General features: G+C 42.3%; 1 protein-coding gene across 1 annotated transcript in view; it reads right to left on the bottom strand.

The window, feature by feature from the left end:
- Positions 1 to 18234, bottom strand: part of LOC106568738 (protein crumbs homolog 1) — a gene marked incomplete at its 5' end in the record, with an annotated part of 39150 nt that extends 20916 nt beyond the window's left edge. The window contains 3 exons of the mRNA XM_045695156.1: positions 1574 to 1739; positions 15228 to 15886; positions 17196 to 18234. Of these exons, the coding sequence (XP_045551112.1) occupies positions 1574 to 1739; positions 15228 to 15886; positions 17196 to 18234 (1864 nt within the window). The remainder of the gene's footprint in view (positions 1 to 1573; positions 1740 to 15227; positions 15887 to 17195) is intronic.
- Between the last annotated feature and the right edge of the window lie 2820 nt (positions 18235 to 21054).

Genomic DNA, 21054 nt, shown 5'->3' with positions numbered 1-21054 from the left:
CTGAAGTCACACCTTAGGTGAACCTAAGTGCTCCTAAGTGCTCTGGAGCAGGTTTTCATCGACGATCTCTCTGTAGTTTTCTCCGTTCACCATTCCCTTGATCCTGACTCCTGACTAGTCTCCCATTCCCTGCTGCTGAAAAACATCCCCACAGCATGATGCTGCCACCGCCATGCTTCACCATAGGGATGGTGCCTGGTTTTCTCCAGACAAGACGCTTGGCATTCAGGCCAAAGAGTTCAATCTTGGTTTAATCAGACCAGAGAATCTTGTTTCTCATGGTCAGAGTCCTTTGGGTGCCTTTTGGCAAACTCCAAGCGGGCTGCCATGTGCCTTTTACTGAGGAGTGGCTTCCGTCTGGCGACTTTACCATAAAGGACTGATTGGTGGAGTTGTGAAGAGATGGTTGTCCTTCTGGAAAGTTCTCCCATCTCCACAGAGGAACTCTGGAGCTTTGTCAGAGTGACCATCGGGTTTTTGGTCACCTCCCTGACCAAGGCCCTTCTCCCCCGATTTATCAGTTTGGCTGCGCGGCCAGCTTGGCCAAACTGTGTTCTCTGGGACCTTCAATGCTGCAGAAATGTTTTGGTACCCTTGCCCAGATCTGTGTCTCGACACAATCCTGTCTCAGAGCTCTACGGACAAATCTACGACCTCATGGCTTGGTTTTTGCTCTAACATGCACTGTCAACTGTGGGACCTTATATAGACAGGTGTGTGCTTTTCCAAATCATGTCCAATGAATTTAATTTACCACAGGTGGACTCCAATCAAGTTGTGGAAACATCTCAAGGATGATGAATGGAAACAGGATGCACCTGAACTCAACTGTTTGAGTCAAGTATTATATCTGTTTCGGCTTCTGCAGTCAATTTGTTGTCTCCCCCTGACCATCTGCTCAAGAAGAAAATCGGCCCCCGGCTGAATCTAGTTGATCCATGCACTACATAGTTCTTCTCCTTAGACCTAGACGTATCCTCTATTAGCTTGTGTTGTAGTGATTACGTAGACAAAAATAAACCGAGGAACAAACGTTCTGAGCCAGAGCTCGATGTATTTTTGTAAGTGTTGGAAAAACACATTTGCAAAAATGTTTGGGTCTCACAATCACTCCATCAAATAAGTCTATAAAGGCAGAATAACCAACAGTCCATTTAATGTATAAACACTGACAGTATGAATAGGCCGACATAATAGCCTACTCTATATACAATATGCCAAATACAGAGAAGCAATTGCTTTATGTCTGTATTTCCTAACCCGTCTTAGAGAACCCCCAGACAGTTTCACGTATTTGATCTATTCAAGTACAGCACACTTGATCCAACTAATTAAGCAGACCTAATTCAACTAATCAAGCAGCTAATAAAGGGTTTGATGATTAGTGAGGTACCGGTAATTGAATCAGGTGTGCTGATACTGGATTAGGTCAATTATTTTGAACTCTCTGGGGGTATTCAAGGAGAGGTTTTGGAAACATTTCTGTAAATAATAGTGAATTCTGCAGAATGGAATTTGATTGATAGTCTCTTTATAATCTGTTCAGAAAGGGATTCTCGAACTAACAACTCACACTCAAAGCCCTGGGAGAGGGACTGGCAGGCTGCAGTCGAGGGGCAGGGAGACAGCTCACACCACTTGACCTCCTCACAGCAACGCCCTCCAGTGTTGGGAGGACAATTGCAGATGAAGTCGTCCCACATGGAGTAGCACACTCCGCTGTTCAGACACGGGTTTTTCTGTAGGAGACAAACAATAACTCTGTCAAGCAGTTGACTTTGTCATGGCGGGGCAACTGTGTTGGGTCATGGGGCAACTGTGCTGTGTCATGGGGCAAATATGTTGTCAAAGAGAATATGAATGAAGAGTTCCAGGATCTGCTTCTCCAATAGACATCCTTAATCACACTTATAGGCGATGTCATTAGCAAGCTAAGCTCATGCTCAGAAATGAGAGAAAAGGGACAGACCAAGCAGGCAACGAAAGACTGAACTGAGTATGGTCGGGATATTGGAGGGTTTATTTTCCTAAACCTTAAATTACTCTACATGACCAAAAGTATGTAGACACCTGCTCGTTGAACAAATCTCATTACAAAATTGTGTGCATTAATATGGAGTTGGTCCCCCCTTTACTTTTATAACAGCCTTCACTCTTCCGGAAAGGCTTTCCACTAGATGTTGGAACAGTGCTGCGGTGACTTGCTTCCATTCAGCCACAAGAGTATTAGTGAAGTCGGCATTTCAATTCATCCCAAAGGTGTTCGATGTGGCTGAGGTCAGGTCTCTGTGCTGGCCAGTCAAGTTCTTCCACACCGATCTCAACAAACCATTTCTGTATGGACCTCGCTTTGAGCAGGGGGCATTGTCATGCTGAAAAAGGAAAGGGCCTTCCCAAAACTTGCCACAAGGTTCGAAGCACAGAGTCATCTAGAATGTCATTGAACGCTGTGGCATTAAGATTTCCCTTCACTGGAACTAAGGGGCCTAGCCTGAACCATGAAAAACAGCCATTATTCCTCCTCCACCAAACTTTACAGTTGGCACTATGCATTCGGCAGGTAGTGTTCTCCTGGCATCCGCCAAACCCAGATTCGTCTGTCGGACTGCCAGATGGTGAAGAGTGATTCATCACTCCAGAGAACGTGTTTCCACTGCTCCAGAGTCCAATGAAGGTGAGCTTTACTCCACTCCAGACGACTCTTGGCATTGTGCATCGGGATCTTAGGCTGATCGGCCATGGAAACCCATTTTTCATGAAGCTCCCCAAGAAGAGTTCTTGTGCTGACGTTGCTTCCTGAGGCAGTTTGGAACTCGGCAGTGAGTGTTGCAACCAAGGACAGACAAGTTTTACGTGCTGTGTGCTTCAGCACTCGGCGGTCCCATTCTGTGAGCTTGTGTGGCCTACCACTTCGCGGCTGAGCCTTTGCTGCTCCAAGATGTTTCCACTTCACAATAACAGCACTTACAGTTGACCGGTGCAGCTATAGCAGGGTAGAAATTTGACAAACTGACTTGTTGGAAAGGTGGCATGCTATGATTGTGCCATGTTGAAAGTCACTGAACTCTTCAGTAAGGTCATTCTACTGCCAATGTTTGTCTATGGAGATTGCATGGCGGTGTGCTCGATTTTATACACTTATCAGCAATGGGTGTGCTGAAATAGCTGAATCCACTAATTTGAAGGGATGTCCACATACTTTTGTGTATATAGTGTATTTACAAAGTAAGAGAATCAAAACCATAATGTGCATAAAATAGAATACATACAGTATAAGGTCTGTAAATAAATACAAGTGAACTGATCTTAAGCTTGAGGTTAAACTGAGGTCTACATAGCAAAACTCATTCCGCTACCTGAGAATAGTAAAGCCCCCTTTACTGGCTCAAATAGCCGACCAATCAGCCTGTTACTAACCCTTAGTAAAGTTTTGGGAAAAATAATGTTTGACCAGATACAATGCTATTTTACAGTAAACAAATTTACAACAGACTTTCAGCACGCTTATAGGGAGGGACATTCAACAAGCACAGCACTTACACAAATTACTGATGATTGGCTCAGAGAAATTGATGATAAAAAGTTTGGGAGGGCTGTTTTGTTAGACTTCAGTGCGGCTTTTGACATTATCGATCATAGTCCGGAAAAACTTGTGTTATGGCTTTACACCCCTGCTATATTGTGGATAAAGAGTTACCTGTCTAACAGAACACAGAGGGTGTTCTTTAATGGAAGCCTCCAGGTAGAATCAGGAAATCCCCAGGGCAGCTGTCTAGGCACCTTACTCTTTTCAATCTTTACTAACGACATGCCACTGGCTTTGAGTAAAGCCGGTGTGTCTATGTATGCGGATGACTCAACACTATACATGTCAGCTACTACAGCTGAAATGACTGCAACACTTAACAAAGAGCTGCAGTTAGTTTCAGAGTGGATGGCAAGGAATAAGTTAGTCCTAAATATTTCAAAAACTAAAAGCATTGTATTTGGGACAAATAATTCACTAAACCCTAAACCTCAACTAATTCTTGTAATAAATAATGTGGAAATTGAGCAAGTTGAGGTGACTAAAATGCTTTGAGTAACCCTGGATTGTAAACTGTCATGGTCAAAACATATTGATATAACAGTAGCTAAGATGGGGAGAAGTCTGTCCATAATAAAGCTCTACCTGCTCTACCTTCTTAACAGCACTATCAACAAGGCAGGTCCAACAGGCTCTAGTTTTGTGACACCTAGAATTCCTGTTCAGTCGTGTGGCCAAGTGCCACAAAGAGGGACTTATGAAATGTTCAATTGGCTCAGAACTGGGCAGCACGGCTGGCCCTTGGATGTACACAGAGATCAATCATTAATAATATGCATGTCAATCTCTCCAGGCTCAAAGTAGAGGAGATATTGACTTCATCATTACTTGTATTTGTGAGAGGTGTTGACATGTTGAAAGCACCGAGCTGTTTGTTTAAACGACTAGCACACAGCTCTGACACCAATGCATACCCCACAAGACATGCCACCAGAGGTCTCTTTGCAGTCCCCAAGTCCAGAACAGACTATGGGAGGCACACAGTACTACATAGAGCCATGACTACATGGAACTCTATTCCACATCAGGTAACTGATGCAAGCAGTATAATCAGATTTTAAAAATACACCTTATGGAACAGCAGGGACTGTGAAGCAACACAAACATAGGCACAGACACATGCATACACACACACGCACACATGGATTTTGTGTTGTAGGTATGTGGTAGTGGAGTATGGGCCTGAGGGCACACACTTAGTGTGTTGTGAATTCTGTAATGAATGTATTGTAATGTTTTTAAATTGTGTAACTTCATGAATTTTGCCGGACACCAGGAAGAGTAGCTGCTGCTTTGGCAACAGCTAATGGGGATCCATAATAAATACAGATACAAATAGCAGAACAGGAGCTACCCAAATGAAACGAAAGCATTTCGGACAGTTCCAAACATCTGAGGCAGGTAGGCTGTGAAGATACACATATAATTCATCCAAGGATGTCACGTCCTGACCATAGAAAGCTTTTATTTTTCTATGGTGGAGTAGGTCAGGGCATGACTGGGGGGTTGATTTGGTTTATTTATTTCTATGTGGGGTTCTAGGCTTGATTTTCTATGTTGATGATTAGTATGATTCCCAATTAGAGGCAGCTGGTTATCGTTGTCTATATTTGGGGATCATACTTAAGTTGCATTTTTTCCACCTGTGTGTTGTGGGATATTGTTTATGTTTAGTTGACTGTTAGCACTGCATTGTCATCACGGTTCGTTTATTCTTTATTGTTTTGTATTTTGCTAAGTTTTACTTTTTAATAAATTATGTGGAACGCTACTCACGCTGCGCCTTGGTCCGATCATTCCAACGAACGTCACAAAGGATCTAATCTTTTAACATGTTTACCATAAATATGATTTTAGTTATGTATTATCATAAACATCTATTTTAAATAGTACATTCTAGCATATTTTGAGATGGGGAAATCCATTTCCCCTACATGCTGGATGGAGGTGGTATCACCCGACACCCCTCGATTCAGGATAATAGGAAGTGACAATGAGGGACACGCCCTCTAACAAGAACACCTGGCAACCATGCTGCAGACATGGCACCACACCAAAAAAGAGCTGCAAGAATGTAACAAATGAAGAGTCTCATTCCAAAATGCGCTATATCCATTTTCAGAAATGTTGGTACATTTGTTTTTATTGTGTAGCCCTTTCCACTCTCAGCCAGTCATCCTGTATACGGGTTTAAAGTGTCAGATTTGGTCATTGATAAGCGCCTGAATTGAAACGGAGTAGCTGTACATTAACATGCTATACATGAAGTCAGGGCTCTGCTTCACAGCACTGTATGGGTTTTGACTGACAGCTGCTATAAACTTGAGCACCGTGCGCCACAAGAATATGACCCTATCCCTCCTGCTACATTTGCACATTTGTTGTCTGAGTGAGGGAAATGTGTTCTGAAAGATGAGAGGTTGAGGATTATAATGAATACCACTTTGATGTCATACAAGCAATCCACACACCCATGAGTCCAAATGTGCACTTCACATTTCCAATATTTGAAAACTCATGTCATTACAGTATCAACATATATGATCACTATGTTTGATCCACAGTTGCAAAGATAACATGCGTTATACCCTGGGTTGTCCTGAACACAATGAGCCTGTTTGTCATGTTGTGAAGAAAATATGTCACGGAACACGCACTTGAATGCACTCATGACTCCTTTCTATGCGCACCAACATTACAATCTGACTGCCTGAGGTGCCTTTTGAAAGCCAAAAACTACACGATTGTATTTTAAACTTAGCTAGCCATGTTGGAACATTTAATAATGGAACATTTTTGGATTGCGTAAACAACGACAGTAATTGTGTGATGGTGGTGACGCAGCACACTGGGCACACACTGGTTGAATCAACATTGTTTCCAAATTGTTTTCATTTCAATGGCATAACAATAAACCAACGTGGAATAAATGTTGAATTGACTTTAGTGCCCAGTGGCAGGGCTTTGTTCCAAACAAAAAACTACAAGCGTGCTTGCTTCAGTTCCTTAATGGGAAAAAAAATGCACCTTATAGTTGAGGCTCTTTCCTTAGGTCATAAACGTGCATTGAAATTATTAGCCTGAACTGTGCACAGTTTGGAGAGGTGTGTGGCCACTAGGAAACACCACTTAGACCTCTCACTCAAACCCGTGTAATATTTTTTTCTTATTATCTTGCACCTACTCCAGAATGTCAATGAATATTCGTATTATGCCACTGTAAACTCCAAGGCATTTGTATACAAATACTTCTAGTAAGTTGAACCCAAGTCAATGAAAATACATTATTACTTTAAATGTTTGTGGTACTGACTCAAAACTAAATGAGAAGTTACACCAACTCTCTTTTTAAAGTATTTTTCCCAGCATGCTCTACTACAGGTGGATAAAACAATTTTTTTGCATGTACATTGAGTGATTGATTGATTAATCTTTTACTAAACAAAGATAAATAATATATATTTTTAAACTAATCCAATCATTTAGTTAGAATTTTTACACCCGTTATTAAAATGGTTGTTTCAGTTTAAATGGCTTCGGTAGTCTGCTCCCACTGTTCCTAACCCTAGCAATCATTATGAATGCAGGTTGCAGGTGAATACAAATTTCAACTGTTGGATATCCTAGCACAACTGATGTGGCCTGTTACTTTGAGTTTCAGGCCACTGTATAGGGTAAAGCTAGGCTTCAAAATTAGGTCTTATGAGATATGTATTGTCATAAAGAGTTTAATTATAATGATAACATTCACCTGGGAACTCACTTGGTGAAGGCCACAGGATTGAAAATGAACAAATTCAACAACCATGACTCTGTCACTATCAAATACAGTCATGGGTGGTAAACTCTACAGTTCACTCAAGGCCTGGCTTAGTGGGGGCGTTACATGCTCAGTAATAATTTGGTATTAAACTGATTATGGCAGTAGGCAGATTATGCAATAGTCATTTAAACAGTTTACTCTGCTTATCTTAATTGGCATAAAGGCAAAATCGAAGTAAGCATACACCGATTAAAACACCTTGTTTTCAGAGAAATGTTTTTAATTATTAGGACAGGCTGGGAACTACAGTACAGTAGGTGACGTTAATGCACAATAAGGTTGAATGCCAGCTGCCGATAAACCCCACAAAAGAAGGGGCGGGGGCGACAATGGGTAGCTAGCTAGCCGTACACCGGTAGACAGTCTCCTTTGTCCCCACCTGTCGGGCACTGTTTTCCCGCAGTTCTGTTTACGATGGGCAGGTGTTCAGCAGGAGGGAGTGAAGAACACTGTGTACTAGCTTAGCCAGCTAGTCCAGTACACAGATGGCGGGTGCGAGTTAGTTAGCTAACTAGCATGCTAGCTAGCTAGCACACGGTATAGCAAGCTAGCTCCCACCTGCTGTGCTAGCGGGAGGCGGGGGCGGCCGGTAGAGTGTCCTTTTCCCCCGGCTGTCGGGCACGGTTTTCCCGCAGTTCTGTTAATGATGGTGAGGGCAGGTGGGAGCGAAGGACGCTGTCTACCGCTTTCGCTCCTACTAGTTAGCAAGGAGGACTCCAGAGACGGGAGCAAAATAACTTAGATAATACTTTTATTTCCCTTTTGACCTACAGTACCAGTCAAAAGTTTGAACACACTTACTCATTCAAGAGTTTTTCTTTATTTGACTATTTTCTACATTGTAGAAGACATCAAAACTATGAAATAACACATATGGAATCATGTCACCAAAAAAGTGTTAAACAAATATATTTTTTATTTTATAGTTGTGATTCTTCAAAGTAGATCATTTATTTGCCTTGATTTGTTTAACACTTGGTTACTACATGATTCCATATGTGTTATTTCATAGTTTTGATGTGTTCACTATTATTCTACAATGTAGAAAATAGGAAAAATAAAGAAAAACACGAATGAGAAGTTGTCCAAACTTTCGACTGGTACTGTACATTCAAAAGTGTCACATGCATTAAGACGTTGTGCGTATACCCACATGCAGGAACGCCCCGAATTGCGGGCTGCGGTTGCACACTATTTATTTGATCTGTGCATGTGGTAGCACTAGCCGAGCGAGCCTACCTCTTTAGCTTGAGTGAAGTGAGTTCAAAACAACTGAATGTATGCGTCTTAGAAGTAGTTTTCACATACAAACGTTACATGTCCGAACTCAGAATCAAATATGCTTCCCAAAAACAACATGGTCGCTGTGGTAGAACGTTTATTTTGATTGCCAATTTTCTGCATTTATAAGCGTGCCATCAGGTAGCCTGATTTCATGTGTCCATGTAACAGGATTATAAGGGAAATCGTTCTTCTTGCAAAGCACGTAAACATTTTAATCAAACTATTATATTAATCTAACTATTCACAATAATCGCATTATTGTGTGCATGTAACAGTACTCAGTAGCTACTATTGGTTTGACTAATGACTAAAAAATCACTTTATGTAATCACTGTACTCAGATATATTTAGTGAAACAGGTTTCTTGAAAGGGTTTGAGTAATGACAGGGCCGATAACTATTATACGTTTGTCTCGGGTCTCAACCGCTCTCTTTGAGCTCTAGGCTAAAGTCAACACAGATAGAATGCTTCTGAATTTTTGCTTTGGGTGTAGTTAACTGTTTTGCATTTACTGATTTATATTTGAGTTAAGGCTAACTGATACAATTGAGGTAATCACTTTCCTACATTTAAAGTGGCGTTAGTAATTTCTATATTCGATAAACAGTTCTCGATCATGTAAGATTTTTACTTTACTCACCAAGAAAGTGTATTTGTTTACATCTCAATGACTAATGTTAATATACAGAGTCTGAACACCAAAGGCCTTCATTCGTCTTTCAAGAGATTATGGAGTTTAGATTTATTCAAACGAAAATGCATAGATACTGATTTTATTCAAGAAACTCGTCTAAAACAAGATGTAAAACGGTTTCTGAACAGGAATTATTGCACACTCGTGCACATTCGAAAACCAGGGGCGTTTTGAGGGAAAGATACTGTTTCGTAACTATCACTTGGAATGGTGCAAGACTGTCTGGTGTCGGTATATGCACCCCCAAAAAATCGAAACAATCTGAAACTCAAAATGCTGGACTTTACAGACACAGCCATAATAATGGCGGGCAATTTTAATCTCCTTCTCAACCCGCACTTAGATTCTTCTCACAGTGTTATTACTGTAACACCCAATGCAGGATATGAGAAGCAGGTATAGGGAGTCAGCCATTTAATATAGACGGACATTCAACGGAACAGGACCAGTGTCTGGACATAAACACGACAAACAATGCTATTGCAGGGAATACAGAGGAGCAGACATATATGCAGGGGCAATCAACAAAGTGAGGGAATCCAGGTGAGTCCAATGACCGCAGCTGCGCGTAATGATGGTAACAGTTGCGTATGATGACGGGTATCCTGGCCAGGGAGGGGGAGCGGGAGTAGGCGTGACAATTACATCCCGTTTGACCGCTTCAACTTACTTCCAATCATTCCTAAAGGAGCTCAACATTGTTGACACGTGGCGACTAAAAAAAAATCCGCAAAGGTTACGCCTTCTCTGAAAAGCACAAAACCTGCTCTTACATGGATTACATCTTTATTTCCAAACATTTATTTCAAAAAGAATTACAGAATTTCTAGACCTAAACTCTAAAACAACGAATAACCCTCGTAACCTTTGGGAAGTCACTAAATGTTTCATTAGAGGAGCTTGTACTTCATTATCCAATTTCAATAGAAACTGTTATTCTGAAATTGCTTGTTTGGAGAAAGAAATAGCACATCTAGAAACACTACAAAAATAACAATTCCAAATAGACAGAACTAAACAACTTGCCTCTCTAAACCCAGAATATGAAACATTCACAAATGCTAAAGGTGAATTCTTATACTTACAAACTAGACAATCGAATTATGAAAATGCAGATAGACCTAGCAGGTTCTTGGAGCTTAAACAATCTGAATGTCTAGCCTCTATCGACGCCATCAAAGACTCCAATGGAACCTTATGCTCTTCACCCTCCCACATTAATCAGGTGTTAATCTCTACACATCCAAATCTTCTTAAGATCCTGATTTACCAACCTCATCTGAACTACTTGAGATTTCCATCTCGTTACAACAAGCGGAAGAACATGAATGTCCCATTTCAATCCATGAACTGAAATTGGCCGCCTTATCTATGCAGAAAAATAATAATCCCCAGGCCTGGAGGGATGCCTCTAAAACTCCTGTTAGCACTTTGGTATTTAAATAGCCCATTACTTTTAAATTCAATAAACTACTCTTTACAAATGGGTTCTTTCCACTGGGACCAAAAAAACAGCCCTAATTTCCCTATTTCTTAAGAAGGATAAGGACCCTCTTGAATGCTCAAGCTATAGATGGGCCTATTGCACTTTTGAACAGCGATTTTAAAATCTATTCTAAGGTCCTGACAAAGAGATTGGAGAAGCAGGTGCATGGTTTGATCCATTTTGATCACGTCTTATGAGAGGCAGACTCGTCTGAGATAATATCCAATGTCGCTTTCATGCTCCTGTGCACAATCTTCCTGTGCAGTGCTGTTCCTTGGTGTTGTCCCTTGACCGCTTAGAATGGACATACAGTGAGGGGGAAAAGTATTTGATCCCCTGCTGATTTTGTACGTTTGCTCACTGACAAAGAAATGATCAGTCTATCATTTTAATGGTAGGTTTATTTGAACAGTGAGAGACAGAATAACAACAACAACATCCAGAAAAACGCATGTCATAAATGTTATAAATTGATTTGCATTTTAATGAGGGAAATAAGTATTTCACCCCCTCTCAATCAGAAAGATTTCTGGCTCCCAGGTGTCTTTTATACAGGTAACGAGCTGAGATTAGGAGCACACTCTTAAAGGGAGTGCTCCTAATCTCAGTTTGTTACCTGTATAAAAGACACCTGTCCACAGAAGCAATCAATCAATCAGATTCCAAACTCTCCACCATGGCCAAGACCAAAGAGCTCTCCAAGGATGTCAGGGACAAGATTGTAGACCTACACAAGGCTGGAATGGGCTACAAGACCATCACCAAGCAGCTTGGTGAGAAGGTTATAACAGTTGGTGTGATTATTTGCAAATGGAGGAAACACAAAAGAACTGTCAATCTCCCTAGGCCTGGGGCTCCATGCAAGATCTCACCTCGTGGAGTTGCAATGATCATGAGAATGGTGAGGAATCAGCCCAGAACTACACGGGAGGATCTTGTCAATGATCTCAAGGCAGCTGGGACCATAGTCACCAAGAAAACAATTGGTAACACACTACGCCGTGAAGGACTGAAATCCTGCAGCGCCCGCAAGGTCCCCCTGCTCAAGAAAGCACATATACATGCCCGTCTGAAGTTTGCCAATGAACATTTGAATGATTCAGAGGACAACTAGTGAAAGTGTTGTGGTCAGATGAGACCAAAATGGAGCTCTTTGGCATCAACTCAACTCGCCGTGTTTGGAGGAGGAGGAATGCTGCCTATGACCCCAAGAACACCATCCCTACCTTCAAACATGGAGGTGGAAACATTATGCTTTGGGGGTGTTTTTCTGCTAAGTGGACAGGACAACTTCACCGCATCAAGGGGACAATGGACGGGGCCATGTACCGTCAAATCTTGGGTGAGAACCTCCTTTCCTCAGCCAGGGCATTGAAAATGGGTCGTGGATGGGTATTCCAGCATGACAGTGACCCAAAACACACGGCCAAGGCAACAAAGGAGTGGCTCAAGAAGAAGCACATTCAGGTCCTGGAGTGGCCTAGCCAGTCTCCAGACCTTAATCCCATAGAAAATCTGTGGAGGGAGCTGAAGGTTCGAGTTGCCAAACGTCAGCCTCGAAACCTTAATGACTTGGAGAATATCTGCAAAGAGGAGTGGGACAAAATCCCTCCTGAGATTTATGCAAACCTGGTGGCGAACTAGAAGAAACGTCTGACCTCTATTGCCAACAAGGGTTTTGCCACCAAGTACTAAGTCATATTTTGCAGAGGGGTCAAATACTTATTTCCCTCATTAAAATGCAAATCAATTTATAACATTTTTGACATGCGTTTTTCTGGATTTCTTTATTGTTATTCTGTCTCTCACTGTTGAAATAAACCTACCATTAAAATTATAGACTGATCATTTCTTTGTAAGTGGGCAAACGTACAAAATCAGCAGGGGATCAAATACTGTTTTCCCTCACTGTAAGTATGGGTTGTGTTTTGGGTTTGGCTCCTCTATCAGTCACAGGACTAAGACTCTCTACAACGAGCCTTTTGCTCGAGTTCTCACCGGCTGATCCACTTCTCCGCAGTTTAGGGTGCAAAGAGGCTCAAGACCAGGTTGTCCATTATCCCCAATTTTATTTGCCTTGTCTCTTGAGCCTCTTGCCAGGCTGTGCAACAAAGTCCAGAGACCTATTAGTATTAAAAGTACTGTCCATCATATTTCCTTGTATGCAGATGATGTTCTAGTTTTCTTATCAGATATTTCTAACTCTATACGTCATTCTCTTAAAATGGGAATCAGCAGTTGAAACAATAACAGAGCGCCCCTGTTTCGGTAAAAAGCTGAGGGATGGGGCTAAGAAATGTAACTACTCTCAAATTCATTGACCGAGCTATGGACGCAAAGACTGGCCATCCCTGCTATTAAAATGATAGTTTCAACCATGTTTTTATAGTGCTTGTTTACATTTACTTTGCTTACAAACATTGGAGTAAAATATATTTTGGGTTCTGATGGGGTATGACAGTTGAACTAAGCTCATGAGGCAATTATAAATTATATTCTTCAAGAATCAATGGATGTGTACATATTGTTAATTCACAAGTCCAAAAATGGCTGTAGCAATTGCAGATTGCACCTTTAAATTATTTGAACCTTTTGGTTTCTTTTCAGGATATAATATCAATTGGTCCATTTTATAGCCCCTAAATCCTGCAGCTGAGAAGTATTCTCTCCCCACAACACAGACTCTCCAATTAAATCCAATAGGTTTCACCTATCTGGGGATCAAATTCTAGCCCACTTTCCAACTAACGGTACAAGACAATTACTCAGCTACTATTGGGAAAATTAAAGAGGACTTGGCCCACTTGTCTCTCTTACATATTACACTTCAGGGTAGAATTTCAGTGATTAAGATGAACATTCTTCCTTGCTTTAATTTTGTATTTTCTATGCTTCCCAAATCACCCCTCTTCAATATTTCAAAGAATTGTATATATTGTGCAGGAATTTCAGCTGGAAAGACAAACGACCCAGAATACCCTGCAGCGCCCCAAACCGTTTGGTGGACTGGCTCTACCTAACTTTAAATAATTACTTTTCTTTCCATTTGAGATTTCTGAAAATCTGTCTAGATCCCACTAATCAAGCCGCATTGGGTCCCAATGAAGAGGCTTTAATAAAACCTATTAAACTACAAGACTTCTTATTCTCTGGCTGTAAACCAAAATCTACATGTCTCAGAATGGGTCCAATAATTGCTAATGCAGTTAAAGTGTGGAGATAGGCCAATGGACATCTTATGATCTCATTCCATTTTCACAGCCCTTCTCACTTATGAAACAATAACCTAATCTTATCAGGCTCAAAACCCTTTGATTTTCCTCAATGGTCTAGTAGAAATATTTTCAACCTCAGTGACATCTTTAACAATTCAGGTCTTCAAACTTTTCAAGACCTCAAAGAATCATAGGACTTGCTTACTTTTTTTTTTACCGTAGGCTCCGCTCGGCTCTAAAAGCCTTCGGAGTACCTGGCATTCTCTGATCCTGGTTAAGACTTTTGAATATTCCCAAATCTATTGGCCTGGTTTCCACTCTCTACTCCAAATTTAACTCTACCGACAAGAGTGCAGCTGCGGTCACTTCCATCTGGAACAGAGAAGTTCTAGGTTTTTCTGAGGACATTTGAACTGAAAGTTGATATGGAACAATGTTTTCTCATCAGAAAACTTTTCTCACCAGTTAATTCATTTATATGTATTCACAAATGTTATTATATACCTTATCGACGCTTCCAGATTAAACTCTCTGGCAATAATCTCTGCAACGGTTGCACTCTTGGTTCAGTCCGGAGCTATGTACATATGTTTCGGGAATGCCCAGTGGTCTCTGACCTCTGGACATACAGTACGTTAAATACCTTCTTCGCACCTTGATAGAGGTAAATGTACCTATGTCGCCTGGTCTGTTTCTACTAGGAAATATTTGACATTCTATTGGATTAGATGAAATTGAAAGTGTTAATGTGTGCCCTAACTGCTGCCAAAAAGGCAATACATTTTTTGTTGTTGATCCAAATACTTATTTGAAATCTTCCTGGAAAATGTACTTTTTGGACATTCTTATTCCAGAGAAATCCACAGCTAAGCTGCATGGCACGGCTACAACTGTAGTGGGTGGGTTAAATCAAATTTAGCTGTATGACTAGATCTGGACTTCACTCTAAGGAAGTTATTTTTCACACTCCCTTTGGCTTCCCAAATCCCAGTCTGTTCTGTTTGGTCTGATTCGCGGGCATTCCCAGAAATATTGGCCACTTGGAACTCTGGGTTTAAAAACTGGTATTGTCATGGCGCAACTGTGTTGTGGCAAAATACCTGTATGTGTATTGTATACTGTATATCCAGCTACTCACACTACAGGCGTTGTCACTGGTACATCCCTTTGTGACATTGACCAGCTCCACCAGGCCGTACGATGCCACTGGGGTTGCTATGGGGAAGAACTGCAGCCGTTTACTGTTAATCCTCAGGTCCTGGACACAGCCTTTCAGGTAACCCCCAAAGGAGGCAGAGGCTCTTTGGTCAGCCAGGCCCCCGACGTAGACCAGGTCCCCTGGCTGAGCCACCACGGGCCGGATGGGGATGGTTCCCTGGCTATGGGCCGACTGGAACAGGGTCACAAAGTCGCCCTCCAGCCGCACCGTCACCAAGTGAAAGTGGCCGTCGCTGACCACGACTCGACCCGACAGGCTCTCTAAGTTGTTCACCTGAAATTTTACCCGGCCATCGTCCAGCCACAGGTGGAGGTACTGGCTGGTGCTGTTGGCCAGGACCAGGAGGAGGCCGTTCGAGCGTCGCGTGCGCACAAACATGGATATGGCGATGGTGCCAGAACCCGGGGGGTCATCCAAGGAGAAGACGGCATAGCTCGCCACGTCCTCATTGCCGAACCTGGCCGCGTTGTACTCTGTGTTGGTACAGAAATAGAGAGAGTTTTTAACAATTAATAAAATTCCATACACTATCCTCCCAATTACTAAATGGATAGATGAAGAACTAACAGAGAGAGAGTGTCAAAATACAAAGACAATAGCATGATTTCCACTACCTTTCTATTTCCGGGTGAACTACTGTGTGCCTGTGCCTTTTTTTGGTTTTGTTTACTGGCCTGGGTAAAAGAGTTGGTGCCAATTCCATTTCAACTGAGTCAAGTCAGGAAGTGAATTCAAATGAAATTGCCCCCAGCTTTGACTTGGTATGACCCTGAGATGTTTATATCACTCCTTCAAGTCACAGGGATGGGCAATTCCAGTCCTCGAGGGTCAGATTGGTATCACTTTTTCCCTAGCCAACACACCTGATTAAACAAATTGCATTCTAAACTTAAGACCATGATTAGTTGATTATTAGAGTCAGTTGTGTTAGCTGGGGAAATCCTGTCCCAAGCAGTTGCCCATCCCTGATTCTAGGTGAAGCGGACCGGTACTCAGAACTCAGAACAGTTATTTCCACCTATCATGTTAGAGCACGTGACAAACTCATTCCACGGAGGCCCGAGTGTGTGCAGGTTTTTGCTCCTCCCTTGTACTTGATTGATGAAACAAGTTCAGTAATTAGTAAGGAACTCCCCTCACCTGGTTGTCTATGTCTTAATTGAAAGAAAAAAAGAAAAACCTGCGGACCCTAGGCCTTCCATGGAATAAGTTTGACACCCCTGTCGCGCGAGTCCTTGGGAAACCCTGTTTTACGGCAAGTGAAGGCGGTCCTTAATCCCTAAACATTTCCTTAATCCTAGAGTCAGGTGTTGTTTGTCTGCTCCTCTTTGCCTGTGTGTATATCTGTGTGTTACTGTGTATGTATATGTGTGTACATGCATATGTGTACATGCGTGGGTGTGTGTAAGTGTGTGTGTGTGTTTACATGGTTGCATGTGTGTGTGTATTCTACATGCTATTTTAGCTAGTTCTCTAAGCTCCTTTGCAGTCTAACACAGGCTACTTTTATCAACCTCTTATGTGCCACATTAGGATGCCAGCCATTTAGATTTTGGAGTGATTCTATTGAGGCTGAACTGTTGACCTCAGGTGATTCGTTTATGAAACTCATACCAGAGTCTTTAGTGAAGTCCAAAATGATCCCTACTTTCTGAGTTTGAACGTTTTGTTGTAAGCTACATTTATCAGAGCTGCATGAGAAGCACACGCTGGCTCTAATAGGATATGTGAGATTATTGCATTGAAATGGAATAGATCTCATATTGTATCATGTTACTGCTTCATTATGCCCATTGTTTTCATATGTTGCACTGTTCAAGTGTGTTGCTGCTACATTTACAGTGTTTTCAGACATGCAAGCGCAAGACCACATCCCTCAGGACTTACCCTCAGCGCAGTCCGTAGTCCCCTCGTACGGTCTGTAGCACTCGCACACATAGCTCCTCCATCCCTGGTTTATGCAATGCCCCCGGTTCTGACACGGGCTGTCTTCACACTTGTCCCTGTCGTTGCACCCGGCTGTGACGTTGACCTGAGCCGGTGAGTTGGCGACGGCGGGCACTACCAGCCGTGACTCCACAAACACGTCCCGGAAACAGCCCAGGAAGTAAGCAGCTGGACCAGGTGGGGCAGGCGCGTCTGCAGCCTCAGCCTCCCTTTCTCCTGCCACCCCACTGGAGCCCCAGCCCAGTCCCACCCCTCCTAGAAAGAGGCTGTGGCGAACCGAGCTGGGCTCTCGTAGGCCGGAGCCTTGCTCCAGCAGGGGTGTCTCGGTGGCGGGGAACTCCCTGGTGCAGCCCACCTCAGCGCAGGGGGAGTGAAGCAGCCTCACACTGCTCCCCTCCTCCTCACAGCCCAGCCAGGCCTCCACCGTGTGCCACTGGCTGTCCGCCACGCTTGGCGGTAGCTCCAGAAATACTGGGTTTCTTGTCCCTTGAGCTCTTAGCATGCTGAGGCGTAAGCGGCTGTCTACCAGCTCGATGGTGAGCAGCAGGTCGTCGACCCGACGCTGGAGGAGGGTGCCGACAGGCCGGTCCGTCTTGAAGCTAAGGGTGACGTTGAGAGGGACTTCAGGGTCCGATAGCTGGGTCTCCACATACATGTAGCCGCTGGACTCGAAGGAGAAGATGGTGGACGTCTGACACTTGGAGCCGGTGAAGCCTGCGCGGCAGGTGCAGGTGTAGGTGTGGCGGTAGTTCAGGAAGAGGGGAGAGCAGATGCCACCATTCTTGCAGCGGTTGCCGTCACAGCCCAGGAGGGCGACTGTGCAATTCTCGCCTCCGTACAGTAAGCCATCTTGGCTCTGTTGAGAGCAGAGGCACCTGTAGCCGCCATGTTGGCTGTCGCAGACGCCACCATTCTGACACGGTTGCAGTTCACATGCATAAGTGTCCTCCTCACAGAGACCACCTGTGTAGATAGGTAAACATAATCAGATAACATAACCAGTTGGCAATTCATTTTGCATCTATTTGGAATTGATATGTTCTTCATATTATATGGCACCTATTGGAAATTGACAAAGTCAATATTTTATTTGCATGTGAATTTGGCCATACTAAGAAACATTAATCCAAAGGTTTGGTCCATGACATGCCAGTGATTACTAGTTTCGTAAAAAAAAAATCTTCATCCATCATTATTGTCTAATATATCCATATTCACATATAACTAGTTAATTACTTTATCTAGGGAAGTATGACACTATTGGTTGGTAGAACATGTTCACGTACTTGCACACGTTCATTACTTGTTCGATATCAAACAATAAATATAACTTTAATTTTGGAAATAGATACTTGTAATTTATTTTGTTAATTTTAGTTTGAACATGATAGAAGATACATCATTAGGTTAATAAGGTACAGTTAAAGTCGGAAGTTTACACACAATTCCTGACATTTAATCCTTGTAAAAATTCACTGTCTTAGGTCAGTTAGGATCACCACTTTATTTTAAGAATGTGAAATGTCAGAATAGTAGTAGAGAGAATTATTTATTTCAGCTTTTATTTCTTTCATCACATTCCCAGTGGGTCAGAAGTTTACATACACTCAATTAGTATTTGGTAGCATTGCCTTCAAATTGTTTAATGTGGGTCAAACATTTTGGGTAGCCTTCCACAAGCTTTCCACAATAAATGTGTTGAATTTTGGCCCATTCCTCCTGACAGAGCTGGTGTAACTGAGTCAGGTTTGTAGGCCTCCTTGCTCGCACACGCTTTTTCAGCTCTGCCCACAAATTTTCTATAGAATTGAGGTCAGGGCTTTGTGATGGCCACTCCAATACCTTGACTTTGTTGTCCTTGAGCCATTTTGCCACAACTTTGGAAGTATGCTTGGGGTCATTGTCCATTTGGAAGAACCATTTGCGACCAAGCTTTAACTTCCTGACTGATGTCTTGAGATGTTGCTTCAATATATCCACATAATGTTCCTTCCTCATGATGGCTTCTATTTTGTGAAGTGCACCAGTCCCTCCTGCAGCAAAGCACCCGCACAACATGATGCTGCCACTGCTTCACGGTTGGGATGGTGTTTTTCGGCTTGTAAGCCTCCCCCTTTTTCCTCCAAACATAACAACGGTCATTATGGCCAAACAGTTCTATTTTTGTTTCATCAGACCAGAGGACATTTCTCCAAAAAGTATGATCTTTGTCCCCATGTGCAGTTGCAAACCGTAGTCTGGCTTTTTTATGGCGGTTTTGGAGCAGTGGCTTCTTCCTTGCTGAGCGGCCTTTCGGGTTATGTCGATATAGGACTCGTTTTACTGTGGATATAGATACTTTTGTAGCTGTTTCCTCCAGCATCTTCACAAGGTCATTTGCTGTTGTTCTTGTATTGATTTGCACTTTTCACACCAAAGTACGTTCATCTCTAGGAGACAGAACGCGTCTCCTTCCTGAGCGGTATGATGGCTGCGTGGTCCCATGGTGTTTATACTTGCTTACTATTGTTTGTACAGATGAATGTGGTACCTTCAGCGTTTGGAAATTGCTCCCAAGGATGAACCAGACTTGCGGAGGTCTACAATTTTCTTTTCTGAGGTCTTGGCTGATTTCTTTTGATTTTCCCATGATTTCAAGCAAAGAGACACTGAGTTTGAAGGTAGGCCTTGAAATACATCCACAGGTACACCTCCAATTGTCTCAAATGATGTCAATTAGCCTATCAGAAGCTTCTAAAGCCATGACATCATTTTCTGGAATTTTTCAATCTGTTTAAAGGCACAGTCAACTTAGTGTATGCAAACTTCTGACCCACTGGAATCGTGAGACAGTGAATGAATCTGTCTGTAAACAATTGTTGGAAAAATGACTTGTGTCATGCACAAAGTAGATGGCCTAAAACTATAGTTTGCCAAAACTATAGTTTGATTTGTGGAGTGGTTGAAAAACGAGTTTTAGTGACTCCAACCTAAGCGTATGTAAACCTCCGACTTCAACTGTATATGCAAACATTAGCATGATGACACAATTGTATATACTCATTGTAACATACAGTGCACACTATATAGCATGGGACCTCACAGAACAAACAACAAACAACATCCACTGGGCAACAACTAATTGAATCAACATTGTTTCCATATCATAAAACAAAAATGTTGAATCAATGTGTGAAAATTGATTGGATTTTTTTTAAAGTCATCAAAGGGAATTTTGTATTTTTTTCACCCAACTTTTAACCTTGAATTGACGTTAGTTGACAACTCAACCAAATGTAAATCAAAGCTAGATGTAAATCAGAACTGACGTCTGTGTCCAGTGGGCATGAACAAGAGAGCAAAATTACCTGTATAGCACAACCACAAAATCCAAACACACACGTTGATTCTCAACATGGTCCTTGCCAAGTCCTCCTAATCAGAAGAAATCGAAATATCGATATATGACTCCATTGCATTTCATAGAAGTGGTTTGGAAACCATAACAACAGATATCAGCTTCTTCCCTTGTGTTTCCCCCATACATGAATGGCTGCCCAGTTCAGTCTAATGCTGGGATCACTACAAGCCAAATAGCTTATTCTGGATTAAGTTAATGCACTTAAAATGTCTTACAAATGTAGTGTTGTCCAGGGAGGAGTTTACAGGACTAATTTGAGCAATGGTGAACATCTCCATTCGAGAAACACGAAAGCTTACATAAGAGACTGGAACCTAGTGGTGTGGGGGCTGTGCTTTGGCAAAGTGGGTGGGGTTATATCCTGCCTGTTTGGCCCTGTCCGGGGGTATCATCGGATGG

The sequence above is a fragment of the Salmo salar genome, chromosome ssa14 (assembly GCF_905237065.1).
Source record: "Salmo salar chromosome ssa14, Ssal_v3.1, whole genome shotgun sequence".
Lineage (NCBI taxonomy): Eukaryota > Metazoa > Chordata > Actinopteri > Salmoniformes > Salmonidae > Salmo > Salmo salar.
The sequence above is the reverse complement of the archived record's forward strand: the minus strand, read 5'-3'. Positions and strand labels throughout refer to the sequence as shown.